This window comes from Sphaerodactylus townsendi, linkage group LG01 (genome assembly GCF_021028975.2).
Source record: "Sphaerodactylus townsendi isolate TG3544 linkage group LG01, MPM_Stown_v2.3, whole genome shotgun sequence".
Classification (NCBI taxonomy): domain Eukaryota; kingdom Metazoa; phylum Chordata; class Lepidosauria; order Squamata; family Sphaerodactylidae; genus Sphaerodactylus; species Sphaerodactylus townsendi.
The window spans coordinates 95,732,453-95,750,603 of NC_059425.1; the positions used below are offsets into that span (position 1 = coordinate 95,732,453).

General features: G+C 40.2%; 2 protein-coding genes across 5 annotated transcripts in view; one reads left to right on the forward strand and one right to left on the reverse strand.

Moving 5' to 3' along the window:
• Window positions 1–5,621: 5,621 nt before the first annotated feature.
• Window positions 5,622–8,727, reverse strand: GTF2H5 (general transcription factor IIH subunit 5). Its single transcript, XM_048488068.1, has 3 exons — window positions 8,578–8,727; window positions 7,763–7,817; window positions 5,622–6,045 (listed from the first exon to the last, which is right to left on the reverse strand). Exons 2-3 carry the CDS (start codon window positions 7,795–7,797, stop codon window positions 5,865–5,867), a joined length of 216 nt encoding a protein of 71 aa, XP_048344025.1. The 5' UTR covers window positions 7,798–7,817; window positions 8,578–8,727; the 3' UTR covers window positions 5,622–5,864.
• Window positions 8,728–8,860: 133 nt separating this feature from the next.
• Window positions 8,861–18,151, forward strand: part of SERAC1 (serine active site containing 1) — a 39,260-nt gene continuing 29,969 nt past the window's right edge. The window contains exons 1-5 of one of the 4 annotated variants that reach the window (XM_048488083.1): window positions 8,861–8,891; window positions 12,028–12,119; window positions 14,610–14,646; window positions 16,862–16,998; window positions 17,955–18,044. In XM_048488083.1, coding sequence (XP_048344040.1) covers window positions 8,884–8,891; window positions 12,028–12,119; window positions 14,610–14,646; window positions 16,862–16,998; window positions 17,955–18,044 — 364 coding nt within the window. In that variant the 5' untranslated portion in view covers window positions 8,861–8,883. The other 3 variants (XM_048488098.1, XM_048488107.1, XM_048488091.1) reach the window with 3 other exon arrangements.

Genomic DNA, 18,151 nt, shown 5'->3' on the forward strand with positions numbered 1-18,151 from the left:
GTGATTTCTTCTCCACTTCATTGTGCCACTGGCAGGCATTTTTTAAAATAGGTTGTTCCTTAGCCCAACCCCTGAGGGCTCTTTTCTGGCTCTTTTCAAGTCAGCACTTATTATTGCACAAACATACACTCACTGGCATAGCGAAGGGGGCATGAAAGGGCTAGAGCTCCAGGCGCCACTTCCTAGGGGGCACATTGTCACATCCCCCGCTTGCAACTGCGCCCCTGTTCTGTTTGGGGCTGGAGCACAGTTAAAAGCTGGCTACTCCCAAACTCAACAGTCGGGCTGGCTCAATCTCAGTGTGGAGTTTGGAGTGGCCGTTTGCTGCTGGCCTCAGCTGTCTAGGGTCAGCACAAACTGAGCACACAGCCGGTCCTCCTCTACTTTTATACTGTTAGCAGAGCCAACAGTATATATGTAGAGGAGGGACGGCCATATGCTCAGTCTGAGCCTGGCCTCAATCAGAAGCCTGCAGCTTAAGATCCAAGCCTAGCTAATGCCAGGCCCAAATGGGCCCTTGCTTATCTGACCTCCACATGGTCTCACACCCGACCTCCAAATGGAGATAAGGTATAGTTGTGGGGGCTCACTCTGGGTGCCATTTTAACAAGCTATACCCCTGCACACACTAATGTTCTAATAATCTATAGTTAGATAACACATCTCTGCAATAAAAAGGACTCTTTTTTTTAAAAAAAAGCTGGGAATTCAGAGAAGGTAGCAAATCATGGCAATATACTCTTAGAATGTTAGTGTAGTAGTGATTGCAAATTTTTGTTATAAAGCACTCAATTGCAGTCATAGACAGTGAAATAATTCATGTGTCATATAAAATGGTAATAATTAAAGAAAGTTGTTTAAAAAGAATCCTACTATTTGATGTTTGTCTAAGTAGTTAGCAACATTAATGGTTGGCTATGTGTTTGATCAGCAGTGTTTGGCATGTGGTCAGTTTTGGGGTGAAAACCCCCAATGCAAACCTATTCAATAGGTGTTCAGTTGCTCTGAGCCAATTGAACAGACCCAGTCATCAGCTCATGTTTGATCATCACAGTTGAGCAAACACTTGACTTTTGTACATGGCCATCATGCCTTGTTCAGACCAAATCAAACATGCCCATGGCTAGATCTCCTCCATCACTTTGAGATTGCATGCATTGAATGCCATTTGCTGTTCTATTCTTATTCAATCAGTTTGAGATAATTTTGGCATTCTTTACAATATATTTTTAGCAGCTTGAATAATTTGACATCATCAGCAAACCTGTCCTTTATCCTGTGATTGCTAAATTTGCTTAAGAACTTTGGTAAAGGGCTTTGTTTTTGGAAGTCGAAATATGTAAAGGCCACCTTCTGCATGCTGTTTCCAGTCCCAGAGAATTTGAGAAATGTGAAGTAGGACCTCCTTTTTCAAAATCCATTCTGTTTTTTTCATTGGCAAGACTTGTTCTTCTATGTGCTTAACAATCTCATTTTTAATAATTCATCCTACCAATTAACCTGCAACAGAACTATCGTTATCAGTTTCCCCATTGAAAAAAATATTATTTTGGCTGCCCTCCAATATTCTGGTAAGGATGCTATTAATTACTGTACAGTGCCTATTTTTGTTAAAATATCAGAAATGCCACCTTTAAGAACTCTTGGGTGAGGGTCTTCCAGCCCTCATAATCAGTCAAACGCTAAAATATCCATTGTCAATTCTAGTTAAGAATGTGGATGTATTTATAAAAGTCTGGCAGAGTCTACAGGATGCTGTGCCAATAGGGTAAAGTAATTTCCATGGGTGAAGGCAACATAATGTCATTTGATATCATATTGCACTGAACTAAAATGTGGGAAGTTATGCCTAATAGGCAATTAATGCATCTGTTTATTCATGGATCTTTTTTCTTGTCATAAAATTCAGAGCCTAAAAAGTCCAAAATCTTGCTAAAATACCTTAATATAGTCTCTGAAATCTCACACAGTTAGACTGCTTTTGGATTATACCCAAGCTCTGATCTGGCAGACTCCTAAAGAGAGATTCCAAGACCTGGGGATCAGACATGGAGACTGCTAATCTTCATGCCATGGGCGCCTGTTCTTATTTGATGGATTGAGGGCATCACTTAGCTGAAGAGGGCAATCATGATGAAGTGTGGGGAAGATGCACCCCTTTGAAAATACATTTTTATTGATATAAAACTGCTGGAAGAATTAGCCACATCTTTAAGTAAAACCACGTCTTTGCATTCAGAGGCTCTACCAGGGCACACAAAGAGCCAAGTGAACTAACTAGCTTGTTCAAATGGGATAACACTTCTTTGTGGAATCAAAAACACATCTTCCCTTAATTAGCATAAACAAAACTGTCTTTTGTGAGTCCTCCTTTGACTTTTGCTTGGCAGAAAATCCATGCAGCTGTGCTGATAGCTTGACAAAAGGAGAGGAGTTGACTGGAGAGGCAGAGCCTTGGACTGAGTAGTTCCAGTAAGCAAACACAAATTATTGAATGCACCGACAGAGGCCCCTTCCGCATATGCAGAATAATGCACTTTCAGTCCACTTTCATGATCATTTGCAAGTAGATTTTGTTATTCCACACAGGTGCAAAGTGCATTGAAAGTGAACTGAAAGTGCCTTATTCTACATGTGCAAAAGGCCCAGAGTGTTTTTATTCAGTCCAAACTATGCTATCTACCTGCTTTAACAGGTTGCCGTTTATACAACACACCTGAACCAATATTCAGTTATTATGGGGGGGTGGAAATAAAAGGGTGAAAACTGCATAACTCTAGCACAGGGGTCTGCAACCTGCGGCTCTCCAGATGTTCATGGACTACAAATTTTATCTGATGGGGATTGTAGTCCATGAACATTTGGAGAGCTGCAGGTTGCAGACCCCTGCTCTAGCAGATAACCCCTCTCACCCACCTACACATTTTTATATCTTGCAAGATCTTTCTCACCATCCAGCATTTTCTGAACTGACAGCATCATTTTATAAAAGATGCATTCTCTTAGCTTTGCAGAGAGGAAGGTCATGAACTGAAGTTGTTAACTGTCTAATCACCAAGCATCTTCTGTGTAGGTAGGTGACGTTCATTCAACTATTCCCACTCAACAGTTGCTTCTCAGCCTAAACTGCCTCACAAGGTTCCTCAGAGGCTAGTAGAAGCAGAGAGAACATGTATGCTGCCCTGAGGTCCTTGGAGGGAAGGCAAGATAAAAAAAAATAAATTACAATGGGGAGATAAAAAGGAGAAAAGTTCAACATCATATTGTTATACACAGTATTGGAAACATTAAGGGACTTTTCTAGTAAGGCTTTTGGAGGGGAACAGTTAAAACATCCATGCAGTGGGTGCAAAGTATAGTACAGGGGTCTGCAACCTGCGGCTCTGGAGCCGCAAGTGGCTCTTTCAGTCTTATACTGCAGCTCAATGTGGCCTGGAGGTCAGAGGGTAGCGTGGGCGTGTCCCTCCAGAGCAGCACTCGAAGGAAAGGTGAGTGGAGGGGCCGAACCGGAGGTCTGGCTCGGTAGATCTTTGGGGCTGTGGAAAACAGGTCCAAATGACTCTTTGGGTGGTAAAGGTTGCCGACCTCTGGTATAGTAGCAAGAGTTAAATGAGACGCATGGTTGCTCTTTCTAATCTCTGCCCTGTCCCATGTGATTTCAGTAGGTTGTCTCCTATTACAGCATACAGCTTGATGCTGCTTAAAGGCAAGTCTGTTAAATTAACATAATTTTTCTAGGATGCTATAGCTGAGAGCATAAACCTGTCAAGAACTGTCCAAATGAGACAAATGACCCTAGTCCAGTGGTGGTGAACCTTTGGCACTCCAGATGTCATGGACTACAATTCCCATCAGCCCCTGCCAGCATGGCCAATCTGGAGTGCCAAAGGTTCGCCACCACGGCCCTAGTCTATCACAGTTACATTGGAGTCCAATAGTACCTTAGAGACAAACAAGATTTTCATAGTATAAGCCATCACAAGTCAAAACTCCCTTTGTCTAATGACAATGACAGCCTCTAAGGTGCTACTGTACTTGAAGCTAACTGCTCTACTGCAGACCAAGAGGACTACTCTCTAAAACTATTCTATTACAGTTCACCCTAGCTGGACAATTGGCCCTTTGTCCATGAAAACAGGATGGCAGAAAGGAAGACGTAGCATCCTCCATGAGGTTCTCCCCTTTTGCAGATAGTGCCTGGCTTTATTTGTATGGGTGCTGAGTTCTAGACTTGGGATAGTACTACTGCACTGGCTGCCTAACTCTTTGGCTGAGGTGATTTCTGGCGTAGTGATGGACAACTCAGATTTGCAGTTCTGGGGAATGTAATTACTCGTGTAGAGGCTACCTTGAATGCAGTGGTGGGATTCAGCAAGTTCGCACCACTTTGGCAGAACCAGTTGTTAAAATGGTGCTTGTAAACTACCAGTTGTTAAATTATTTGAATCCCACCACCGGAACCGGTTGTTAAATTATTTGAATCCCACCACTGCTTGTTCGGCCATGTTCAGGTCCTCCTAGCAACCACAGGAATATCTCAGGGGTACTATCAACTACACACATTAAAGCAGAACACCCGGTACCTGGTATGTGGAACTGAACTGACCAATGCCTCAGTCAGACCATTACCTGATTAAGCCATGGTGGGCTCTGTCATTCAGTGATGATGAGCCAGCTAAACTAGGGCTTCCAGGAGATCCTGAAACACTCTGAAGGACTTTGGGAGCCAGAATGGCAGTACTGTTTATTCCCGAGCAGCCTGAAATGAAAAGGGACTGTTGGGAATTATTGGCAAAACTGCTCCTTGGTGCTGTTTCCCCTCATTTGGTAGCTCACTTGCTCTTTGGCATATTGTCATTAAAATACATTGAACGAATTGAGACACAGCTAGAATGACACTAGCAGCAGATGCAGTCTAAGGCTTGCCACATAGACTGGCAGTAAAGGCTTTTTTCACCACCATTATTCCAGAATCTGCTCCAGTAAAGTTTTTCAGGATGCCTGGAATCTTTCAGCTTCTGGAGTTGACCTTTTGGGAAAGGAAACATTTATGGGTTTCTGCAACACATTTTCTTGGTTCTTTCATGTTAAAGCCGATCTGATATGTTTTAGATGCCAGTTTATGCAGATTCTATATCAGCCACCACTTCCTTTTGCACTTGCTGAATCATTTCAATTGGTTTTCCTACCCAGTGCTGACTTGCAATGTAATCCTTCCCCAAGTCTTGCCAAAAGGATATATTGATAAGGACAATTAATACATCCTTGTTAGAGGAAGTATTTCCTCAAACTGTAAAACAAGCAGCTACTGTCTTATGGAAAAGTCTGCTAAAGAAAGTACATAAATCATGCCCGCTAGAGTCCTTTTGTTAGGCATTTAAAACTCATGTTTTTCAGGGCTTTTCGATTAATTTGAAACTGGGTACTTCTGCTACTGTGTTTTATTATGCCAGTTCTATACTCTTAATCAAAATGTTAAAATGCAAATGGACACACACACACACACATATGCTTTAAGATCATCTCGTCTATTATGGATAATACAACAAAGAGTAACAGAAAAAACTGTAATTTTCCCCACACAGAAAAACATCATAAACTCAAATGAGTAAGCTCTGGAATAATGTGTGATAATATCCTTTTATTGGCTGCCATCAAAAATCATTGTTTGGAAGTATGGTCAATATCTCTCACACTGAAAACAAAGTGAATTCATGACAATTTAATTTAAATAAACAGTTCAATTATCACAGTGACTGTGTCAACTCAATCTCCTCCAAATCAGTGACAGAAAAATATGCAGGGGCTGTCAGCTCCACATCTACAAGACTGCAATTTGACAAGGACAGCCCCAGTTTCACTCTCTATTTCTGTGTAATGGGGAAAGAGTTTTGGTCCATTAACTCTCCCACTCTCTCCTGAAGGCAGTTAACCATCTCAGCTAATACAAAGACATGTGTTTCATCCAAGTCTTGTATGATAAATTTCTTCCCCAGGGCATTGGACTCATCCAAGTACAGCAGGAACTGCTTCATAGCTGGGTCACTGCAATGATATAAATAAAGTTATGGTCCAATCGTATGACATATCTGAGAATTGAGGCTGTGTTGTTAAAACTGGCTTTCCTTCTATTCTAATTTTATTAATGCATCAATGTGTCACGATTCTAGTAAGCTTTAACTTATGTGCTTTAAACTGATTTGAGCAGTAAGGAAAGGTGATATAGAAATGCAACAGATAACTGGAGCTGCAAGGCAGATCAAGGTGTGTGTGTGTGCCAGCATGCATGTACATTAAGGATTTGTAATGTATCTCCACAGTCCTGGAAACTGATAAACCTTTGGAAGAAAAAATTAACAAAAAATCCAGGGATGTGCAAGATTAATTATAAGGTTAAAAAATTTTTTACTGATTAGAAATCACTGTATAATAAAAAAGAAATCTTCCAATCATCCTTACTGAGAGGTGCATATCGCTTCCAAGCTCCCATCCCTTCCTCCTGCAGATTTCTCTCTCTCTCTCTCTCTCTCTCTCTCTCTCTCTCTCTCACACACACACACACACACACACACACACACACACACACACCCTAACCCATTAAGAATCTTTAATTTATAACAAAAACTAAAATATTGGTTTGATGTGGAATATAACCTGGCCAAACAAATACTATGAGGAGATGCTAGATGTTCTAGTTTTGTTGCTATTCCAACAACATTAAAGGAAAACCATGACGAACTGCTCTTGGGTATGAACTATGAAAGAAGAAGGTAGCAGATTACATACAACTGTTTCACACTGTGCCAGCAAACAGAAATTTAGCTAAATTTTGCACCATGGAACAGCACTTTTGTTTGCAGTAGACGTCAGAGGATGTTTGGGAAACAAGTTGTGGCTCCACAAATGTGACCCTACTCCTTAAGAACAGGTATTCGAACCAGCACTGACTTTTTTTCTTGAGCTGATCTGTACATGTATTGAAAATTTTCTGATTAATTTGGGTTCCCAATATAAATTACTATTTACACTTCCAGTAGCAGACAGATTTGAGCAAAGCTCCTTCAGAGACTCTCAAAATCTCATGCATTGAAAATTTTGTTGGTCTCTAAAGTGCTACTGGACTTGGATCTAGCTATTCTACTGACCAACACAGCTACCCTCTGTGATTTATATCACATGCTTCTTTGAAAAAACAAAGAATTCCCAACTATACAATGAAAAATGTTACCTTGCATGCAAAATACAAATGTATAACATTTATACTCAGAGTAAAAATGAAGGAGATTGTAGCATATCATCATCTAGCTATGCTACAGAAAATATGATAGCTATTCTGCATACTATTAGACTTACATTTGACTTTTAATCATAAGTCTTCTCTACCGTCCACTCTCTACATATTATTTTAATTTGGTGAGCCTGAGTGGCCCTTCATTTGGTGGTGCGTGCTCCAGCCTCTTCTTCACAGGACTAAAAATTTCATACCACAACTATGACTTGCTCACTAATCCCTTACAACCAGGTCACAGAATATTCAATCAAAAGTGTGAAACACCAAGCAGTATGCAGAATCAGCCTTCCAAGTCCAACTTATGCTGCCCAAAAACATCTAGATCACATTCAACTTTTGTCTTATTTCATTCCTTCTCTCTCCCTACTGTTCAAAGTTTTGCTTCTGAGCACCTACTGCTAACCATTTGGCCTAGCCACTTCTTACATGAGGCATATCACACATGTGGGATGGGAAAGCAGTATTACTTACCATTCTATAAGTATTCCTTTCAAGACATTCACCATCCTCTCAACAGTATCAAAACCTAAGATACAGACAAGAGTTTTTAAAAAATTATACACTTGCATTAGCAGAATCATGATACAGCTTTAGAACACGGGGCTGTGGCTCAGGATACAGCATTCGCTTTGCATGGAGAAAGCCCCAAGATCCTAGTTGTTGCAAGGTGGGTGGGGGGCTCAAGACTCCCCACTTGCTAAACCATGCTCCCTCCCAGAAATGTCCTTGTACAGTAACACTGGTCTTTTTTATAAGGTTTTTGTAACCATTTGAACAAGACAGTACACACGAACAATTCTGAGTGCTGATATAGTCAGCATTATTCCACTAATTCTTCCAGTACCATAACGGAATTTGCTGTTCAGGTCCTTCATTCTCTTAGTTTTAATGCATTCCTTTGTTGTTGTTTTCGATGATAAAGACCTCCTAGTGTGCACAACGATGGGATTAGGTGGAGTATGTTTTTGCCTAGTGAACGCACGTAGATGCATAAGTACATGTCACGGTATATTTAAAGTGCTACTGGGACTCTTCATTGCTTTGGAAACAGGATCAATGAAGGGCCGCACTGAGTTCCAAGACACAAAACAGCGAAGGATTCTTCTAGCTAAATGAATACTGACAATGTTGGCATGGGTCCAATTCGTTCAGGATTACCTGTAACGTCAAATCAGTCTCCCCACCCTAATGCAAAAGGCACTGTGGGAGGAAGCGAGGAGAAAAACGAGACCACCACCAGAAGCCCCGACAACCCTATTGAGAGCTACACCGACCAGCTCCCTCACCTGGAGAGCGTCGTTGCCTCGACAACGAAAGGACTGCCACTTCGCCCAAGTCTCCGGAAGCGGTAACCGCAGACTGAACGCCGAGACCAAGACAGCCCCTGCAACTGGACACGCGCCACTTAACTCGCCATCGGATTGGCTGAAGCTCTGGAGTTGCGCGTGCGTGGTTGGGGGTTGGGAGCAACACCTCCAACTACCGCCCCATCCCTCAAATACGCACGCGCAACTCCAGAGCATCAGCCAATCCGATGGCGAGTGGGCGGTGAGTAAGGGGTGACGTAGGTGAGAGCTGGGACAGGACCACAGATGGACAGGTAGGGGGGGTTAGGAGACGGCCCATCCTTGTGTGTAGAGGGGGAAAGTCAATTCTAAATTGGTTGGTGGGAGGGTGGCGTGCAGGCAGTGTAAGGTAAGGTCCGTGTTATGGTTAATGGTCGGAACCCTTGAATTCTCCGAAATGAATAATTTACAGAACCTGTTTTAAAACATGTCTAAGGCTGTGGTCCTGCGCACACCCACTTGGGAGTAAGCCCCATTGAACTGAACCGTAAACAAAAGCATGATGGCATTTTAATGATTAAGTAGGTGCCACACTAGACTCCTGTTTATTTTTCACTGAGTTGAGTAGTGTGTCTAAAACGGGGGATTTTTTGAACTCCAGGAAGGACTGGTTGTGGTGGGTTTTCCGGGCTGTGTGGCTGTGGTCTGGTAGATCTTGTTCCTAACATTTCGCCTGCATCTGTGGCGGGCATCTTCAGAGGTGTATCACAGAGAGAAGTCTGTTACTCACTGTGTCCAGTTGGAGGTGTGATACAACTCTGAAGATGCCAGCCACAGATGCAGGCGAAATGTAAGGAACAAGATCTACCAGACCACAGCCACACAGCCCGGAAAACCCACAACAACCAGTTGAATCCGGCCGTGAAAGCCTTTCACAATCCAGAAAGGATGTTTCCACATAAACGTGCATAGGTGTGGATTATGTGAGATAATTCATTCTAAACGGGGTCAAAATCTGCTTTCTGAATAAATTTACCATGGTAATCAAACAGAAAGTGAAACCAGTCCCCACTTCTGTACATTAGTGGACTTTTTCACACACCTGACTTGCTCCTGATTTTTGTAGCAGTTGATTCACAAGCATCGGAATTGGTTTGGGCACCATTCTTCCACATGACTTCCTTCTCTCTTCATTTTCATACTTGTGGAGCCAGTCTATTTTCTCTGCGCGTGCTTTACATAACAGAATTTTAAAGGGAGGGTGCTGTCATTATTTGTGGTGTCAAGCATACCCCTCTTATTTTTGTGCATGTTTATATCATTGTCATAGCTGATTTTTCAAAATTGAAAATGAACTCAGGCTTAGGGATTAAGAAGAAGAGCAATGGGGCTTCTTTGACACGCACAAGACTACTGGACAGAAAGAATAGCATTCCTGGAGCAGGGGGCTCCACCTAGCAATTGGGAGGGTCAATACAAGCCGCCTCATCTTTGTACAAGGATGCCTAAAATGGTAGCGGCTCCGTCACACATCTGTTTATGAACCTTAATGAAGTGCCGTGTCCCTTTCAAACCTGACTACTTCTTTATGGTGCCAGCAGTAGCCGTCTTCCACACACCAGGGCATTCACATTATATGTATGTACTATTATGATGATAGATCTAGAAGGTAAAGGTCTAGGCATATCTCTGCCATAAAAGTGTTAGAGATCTACTTTTTAAATGAAATTCAGACAATCTGCTAGATTATCATTACAATGGTATATCAATATAGCAATTTAAAGGTTGTATTTTTTGAAAAACCCTAAAACAAAACCAGTTTTTCTCAGAGGAGGTTTGATGATGACAACAGTCCAATCATCAAAAAGTGGGCTACAGGTAGGTGGAAGTGGACAGGACAAAGAAAACCAACAGAAACATTGTGCATGAGGGGAAAAGTAACTCAAAATTGGCTTCCAGAAAACAAGTAGGGTAAAAGCGATCTGAAAAGATTGACAAAAAAATGAAGTGAAAGCTAAAGGCGCAATAATGCTTCTGGAAACTGGGATTAATTGAAGTAGTATTGGGCCAGAACATCTCCCTACACACACACACTAAAAAATGCAGAAAAGCCCAGTTTGTTTTCAAGAATATGGACTGCAGTTAACCTGATTTACAAGCTTCTGCAAAACTCATGCTTAGACAGGTTTTCTTGCTTTGATCTACAACTGACTGCCTCTCTAATTATTCCATTGATCTAATGCATATGAAAAGTGTAACATTGGCTAGAGTGTACTATAGTTTTAATGGTTCTCTTCCATTTCGTACAACATTTTACATACTTATCTGGAAGAAAGTTCCACTTTCAGTTATACTTGCAATTTGGTAGGTATGCTTAAGATGTACTTAGAAATAAATTCCACCCTGTTCAGTGTGGCTTCTTCTCAGGTAAGTATGTATAGAATTTTAGCCTAATTGGCAAAAGCCCCATTAGGTTTAGAACTTCTGAGAAAGCATTCACAGAATCAAGAGCATACATTGCCTACTTGAAATAAGCCCAGTCAGATGGTACCTGCCTCAAAAAATAAACTTCTTTAGGATTTTCAGTTGTGTAAATAAAAAAATTCTGCGTAGAAGTGAACAAAAAAAGTTGTGGATGCTGTTACATAGTTAAGCAGTGACATGGTGAATCTTTATCCTTTATAATGGGATAAAGCTATGTCAACACTGCAGTGTAGTTCTGTTATCTTATTCTCATTATATGCTGCTGCCAAAAACGGAATGGCTTTCAAACTGCCTTGTCACCCAGGATTCTAGCCAGTAATTCCAAAACTGTGTGCTGAATGCACTGGTGTGAGATGAACACCCAGTGGATAAATATACCAAGGAAATTTGCCTGATATATCTCTGCATGATTTGCTGCTTTGGCCTTGCTTTCTTCTAGTCAGTATCTGCATCCTGTATGACTGGATCATGCATTCTCTCGCTATGCAGAAATGCAAGATGTATAGAGTTTCAGTATAAGTAGAAAGACAAGCGGCAGATTCCACCAAGTGCAAGAATTTCTCCAGTTCAGAAAAGTATCAGATGTCTGGAAATAATTGCAGAATTCTTTCAATGTATTGAAAACAGTAGGTTTTACCTATAATGAAGGTTGCAAACTATATGTCAAGTCTCAGTGATCTATGGAATCTGAACAATGAGGGCATTCCCGAGTGAGTTCAAATGTTCCTTGAAGAGTATTGTACCATCTGTCTAAGGAAACTTTAGTTCTTGAAAGCTTATACCCCCAAAATCTGTTGGTTTCTGAGGTTCTTCTGGACTTAAATCTAGCTGGTCTGCTGCAGAACAACACTTCTACCCTCTTTACTGTTCCTGCTCTGCCTGGAGCAACCCCGAACAGCTGGACTGGCATGAAAGAGAACGCTGTTTTTGAATAATGTTATTAATAATCATTTTATACCTTTACAGAATGTCATGGGCTGCTTATTGTGGGATTTGCTGTAGAAAGATAGGAACTTTTCGGTCAGCTGCTAAAACAGACAAATTTTGGAAAGATATCAGTAAGTGTACTTCTAATTCACTATCTAGTATTTTCATGAGTTATTTTGTGGAAGGCTCATTAGCAAGTGAGATCTGGGCCCTGCAGGATTTGGCTCAGTTCTGTAGGGCCTGTAAGATGGAGGTGTTCCGCCAGGCCTATGATCGAGGCAGTGGAGGTTACATCATTGCTGGCCTTCCCACTCCTACCTTTAACTTGATCGTTATTTACCTTTGTTTCTATTCTTTTATTGTATGTTTTATTAATTGGGTCTTTTTTGTTTGTTTGATCCTTTTCTTCTCCCCTTCCTAGATTGGTCAACCAGATGGAAATTGGGCCCAGAGGGAAATGTTACATGTTTAACTGTAATGATTTTAAAATGTATAGGATATCGATTGTGTAAAATGTTTCAAACTGTTCCCCTGCCTGACCTTGATCAGAAAAGGACAGGATAAAAATCTAATAAGTAATAATAATAATAATTAGCTGATATAGAAATGTTGCATAATAAATAATATACCCCAAGTAATATTTGCTTACAGGGCTTTTTGTCCCTATTTGTATAGGGGTGCCAAGTGTATGCCCAGTCTTCAGATTCCTAGGAATTTTAAAAGTTTTAGATTCTTTTCATTTTCAGAACTTCTCTGATCCATGGATTTTGAGAAATTATTAGAAGTGTACTGACTTAGTGTCTGAAGGAAACTATGACAGGAATTTAGCAACTAATAAGGTTACATTCGGATCACTGTGTAGCATCAAATAGGGAATAACTTTTCTTTGAAAATTATTAAAGGAGAATCATGATAAAACAGATAAAATTTGTCAAAATAGTAAAAAAGGATTCCAATATTTTATGAAATAAAGTATCAGTTTTATGCTGGCTGCAAAGAAAAAGATGATCTGAAAATGGAATACTGCAGTATGTCAGAAGGGCTACTTTTAATAGGGTTTGATCTTGCTAGTTATCGCCCAATCAACCCTCTGTCATCTGTTGAGAAATGGTCTTTTCTCTTCTGTATGAAAGATCAATGACAAGGTTTTAGATTAATATTGTCCAAGCCCTCACTGTAGAGTTTAGTACTGTGAATAATATGGCTGGATCCTGCAGAACATTTCCTTTTGTGTAAGCAGAAACACAAGAAAGTCGTTGTTTCTTGCATTTCTGCTTTCACAAGGCATATTTCAGCACTCCTCCCTCCATAATGACTTTCTTCAGTTGAATCATATTGTACCTCCCAATTTGACAGTAATGACTGCATCATAATAGCCTTGTGCTTTTTGTACCCAACACTGACTGAAAATGAAAAATCAGAACTTTATGTTGCAGTAGTCCTCGAATAATGTCTTGTGTTATGCAAAATTTCTCTTCCACTGTTGCATGGCAGGATCCAACCCAATGGTAGGGACATTAGGAAGGTACTTTCTGCTCATTTGGGACCAGTCATCCTAATTTTTCCCATATGCATCATATTCAACTTCCACGTGCTGTGGGTGTTATCCCAGCGGGTCACAGAACAAGCAATGTGGGTGCTAGAAACAGAGACTCACCTTAATGCACCACTGTTACACAGCAGCGATGGAGCATTTTACAAGGTGGAAAGAACATATTCCTTTAATAGAGGAAAGTCTTGCTTTAATTTTCTTTGCATATTTTGAAAGCCTAAGCACCCTCAAGCAGTTCTGCTTTTACAGGGATTTCCTTTTCTGTTTGTTGAAACAGGATATGCTTGTACAGTGAGGATTAGCACTGACTGCATTTCCTTGCAACCCTCTTGTGCACGTGAATTATTATTTTTGATTGTACATGTTGACATGCTTCATTGGTCTTAATAACTTTCTGTCTTCTGCTAGCAACCTTGCGATTTCTTTATGTGCATTATGTAATCATCTGGTGATTCGCAAACCATCATTTGTGAATGCCGGACTAACCAGTATTTTTAAAACCCTGAAGGCATTACATACTGTTCTGTGCTAGAAAAAAAAACCACACAACAGCTCTAAAAGTGATGGATAAGCTCATCATCCTGTCAAATACTGTTGAATTGTAAACACCCGGAATAACAATGTTGCCTAATACCATTCAAGTGAACATGGCTTACATTCATGGAACTCTTTCTAAAACTGGCATATATGGTAGCCATAATTGGCAATTTAAAACTTGTCCGGATGGTTGTGGGAGGAGCCTATGTGTATCGAAAACATAAAGTAACTTCTGTCATCTACTGCTTGTTCCTGTGTGCATTTATTTGGAAATAGGTTCCACAACTTCCACTTAATTCCATGGGTTCTTTATTTCCAAATAAGTGCGCATGGAATTGTAGCTGTACATCGTGATCTGAAGCGTGTGTACTATCTAAGCATAGATATGTTTTCAATCTTAATGTCTGCACTGCTTCTGTTTGAAACCATTGTTTCTGAAGTAATGAAGTACTATTTTGTTTTTGTATTCTAAAACCTGCCATTTTGCAAACATAGTTTATATAACACTTAACCAGTATTTTTCATTTTTAAGGGAAAATTGCAAAGGCAACTGGCTCACTTATTTTAGGGTAAGTCTTACCTGGCAAATGTCTGTTTTAGTCATGTATAGAATTAAATGAAGTTTGGTGATTTTTTGAAAAAGAGTATTGCCAAAGGGATTTTTGTAGCGTATTTCTAACCAGAATTCCAACCTTCTAACTCCACTGACTTTTGTCAGCGTACAAGGGTGTAAACTCTTGGGAGATATTAATATTTCAAATATCAGTCAGCATTTGAGTCCCTCTCTCTCTCACTGTGTAGAACAGGGGTGGGCAACTTATCCAGCACCAAAGGCCACTTTTGAAATAAATCAAGTAAAAATATTACTTTATACAGCATTTAATTGCACAATCATTCTTTGGAAACTGACAGTTCTAATGTGAGACAGTGGAGTCACTCCTTCAAAAATGTTGCTCCTGCTTTAGAAATCATAAACATTTAAAACAGAAAAAGATTTGCTTCTTTTTGGCTCCCAGTTTTTTTCCTAATCCTTTAGCCATGTTTTTGCCTTTCCAGCATCACACGTCTAAAAACTGGCATCAAAAGGAAAATCAAAGTAGGTCATTTGAAGAGTGTGTAAGCTGTGTATTGCCCACCCAAGCATAATGCAGTGACCCTGTGTTGGTATATAATATGACACGTGCTGTCACAGAAATGCTTCCATTCTTGCAATTATTCCTTGGCCTCTGTGTTTGGTAGCTAAATGTGACCCAATGCTCAGCTTTGGGAACAGGAAGAGGGAAATGAGAGGGGTTGGGTGGTTTGTTCTCCTGTGTCTTCATTGCTGGCTATAGATTTAGTCTTCCACATTTTAAAATTTACATTGGATACTAATTCCAAAACTTGGTATCAAGGCACACTAGTGGGCAGTGAGAGAACAGTGGATGTGCTGCCCTAAATTAATAAAAGACTTCTGCAATTCCAAAGAACTCATTCCCAGAAGCGGCAATAGCTGTGTGTTTGCTGAGTCCACTGCTCTGGCCTTGCATTCTTCCAGTTGTCTTTTGGAGGCACATAATTCTTTCTTAATCATATGTGAAAGAGATTGGGTCATACAGCAAAATAAATGACTGGCCTTCAGCAAAAGTTGCCTGTTGTGTCTCTGTGTGAATTGTTGCTGTGGACTTTCTCATTCCAACCAAGAGGAATTCTTAGAACAATGATTCATGAAGAAATTCAGGCTCTATTGAGGGCAGTCTATTCTCACTATTTTACACTCTAAGAATAAACTGTTTCAGGTGTAAAGATTAAAGTTCCTCCAGTATTCCTTCATGAAAATATTTGCTCAGCAATCAGGACATTGAAGAACTCTGGCATGTAATCTTCCTTTGCAGTGGCACACTACATCTGAACTCCTTATTCCTGAGTTTTGAAAGAGTAATGCTGCAGCAGATGAGAGTCTGGACTCTGCAGCATATTTAGAATGTGGCTTACTTGGTTCCCTCTCTATTCAGGACGTGTGTGGCCATGCACAGTAATTATGCAGTTACATCTTTAATACTGGGGGAAAGCCTCCACGCACTAGTTCCATTTTGCCTTTCTTTGACCAAATTGAGAGCCTGTCTGCTTTGCTTTCAAATCAGTGCCATGCCATTCTTTATGGCGAAGTGCTTTCCCAGACTATGCCTTAAAGTCTTTGTCACTAAAATACTAATAGTTAATTGCAGGCTGCTAAGTACTTCCTTAAGGTTAAATCTTTTGTTTCCAGTGATGACATTGATACAACACATAGTCCTTAATGTATAGCCCTAAGTAAATCCTGAATAATACTTATTCCCAAATTAACACAGATTTATAGTTGCATTTATTAAATTCTGAATACCGTCATTTCACATTTGTGGCATGGATTTCTGATAAACAGATTTATATATCTTTTTACACCCAGTGCTTTGTTAAAGAAATTAAATACTTTAGATATATCTTTCAAATTTAATTTGATCTCTTAGAAGAGAAAGTTCTCTAAAGTTATTGAGTGTCCAAATATGAGCTTTGTGCAGTAGTGGCCGTTTGAAGGGCGTGTGAGAAAACCATGCACAGTTTTAATGGTGAATAGCAGTGCAATCCTAAGCAGAGTTACACTCTTCTGAGCCCACAGGCGGAGGACAGGGTAACTATAGGATTGCCCACGGGCTGAAACGCAGTCTGCTTAGAGCTGCACTGTCTTATAAATATATTTAACTGTTCTGAAAGTAAATTTTATATTTATGTATTAACATCTGCACTAAAATAGCTTTCTTTTTAAAGGGGTTGTGTCTTTGCTACATATGAACTTCTTACTTTGAAGAAGTTGTTCTCTTTTGATACCCAAGTAGTACAGCAAGAAAAATTGAAATCCTACATTTATTTGCAAACGTCTTCTTTGGATCCAAATGAGCATCACGGTAAGATACACGCATTACTGTTCTAATTTGAAAGAGCTAAAAGAGCAGCTTGGGAAACAAGGATGGTAAAAAATATTGGGAAAATAACATGTTAGTTTTATCTGTAGGAACTGGTTGTAATATAGATTACTAGAGAAATGTATTCCATGAGCCAAGATTTTGTCTATATTCTTGTAAAACACTGTTCTATACTCTGTCTCAGCCAAAGGAAAAAATTGCAGTCATGGTGGTGTGGCAGGAAATGGCAGCTGTGTCTTTCCACCATTTAAAGAAATCCCGATTCTCCCATGGGATTTTAGAAGTTATTTGAAGCGCCACTTGTGCTGGTTGGGTCCGAACCTTCATTTTGTGTACCATTAAGGTTCTTACCTTGATAAAAGAGCATTTTTAGTAGAAATAATCTTTAGAGGCACTAAAATGCTTTTTATCAAGGTAAGAACCTTAATGGTACACAAAATGAAGGTTCGGACCCGAGTGGCACTTGAAATAACTTTAAAAACCCTATCAGAGAATCAGGAGGGGGGTGGACTGGGCAGGCACTAAGACCCCAGTGGAGCATTCCACTGCAAGAAGGTCCAGGAAGTGGCTGTGGATTCATTCACTTTTCAAGTTCTTTCTTTCAGTGAGACAAGGTATAGTATGAAGTGTTATTCATTGGGGTCCATAGGTATAACTATTAAAAATGCTCTGCTGGTGGCCTCTTCCCCTCACACCCATAAACCAGGGCAAGAAGTCAAGCCCTCTACCAAACATCCAACACATCTGGAATTGGTTACTACTTGGCTTACAGGCCATCCAACTGTTGTCAGTGAATGTCCGAATCCAGAAACTGAATACATTTGTACGGGGAGGGTTCATCTGCAGCATGAAAAAGAGTGTGCATGATGGTCTCTGTGTAGCAAAAAACAACAAGTAGGCATAATATGGCTGAGACTAAATGTGCAATATTTTTACAGGGCTAACATATCAAGTGAGAAAGGAACTTCACAGAGCTGCAAGGAAAATACTAGAAACAAATGCCAAAATTTTTCGATGGCCTTTTCAAGGTAGGGTTTTTTTTTAGCATTTTCAATTTTAAGAACAAATGTTTCATGCTAGGTTGGAACAGGGATCCTTCCAGCCTAGCACTTGGTTTGCAGCTATGTTTATTGTC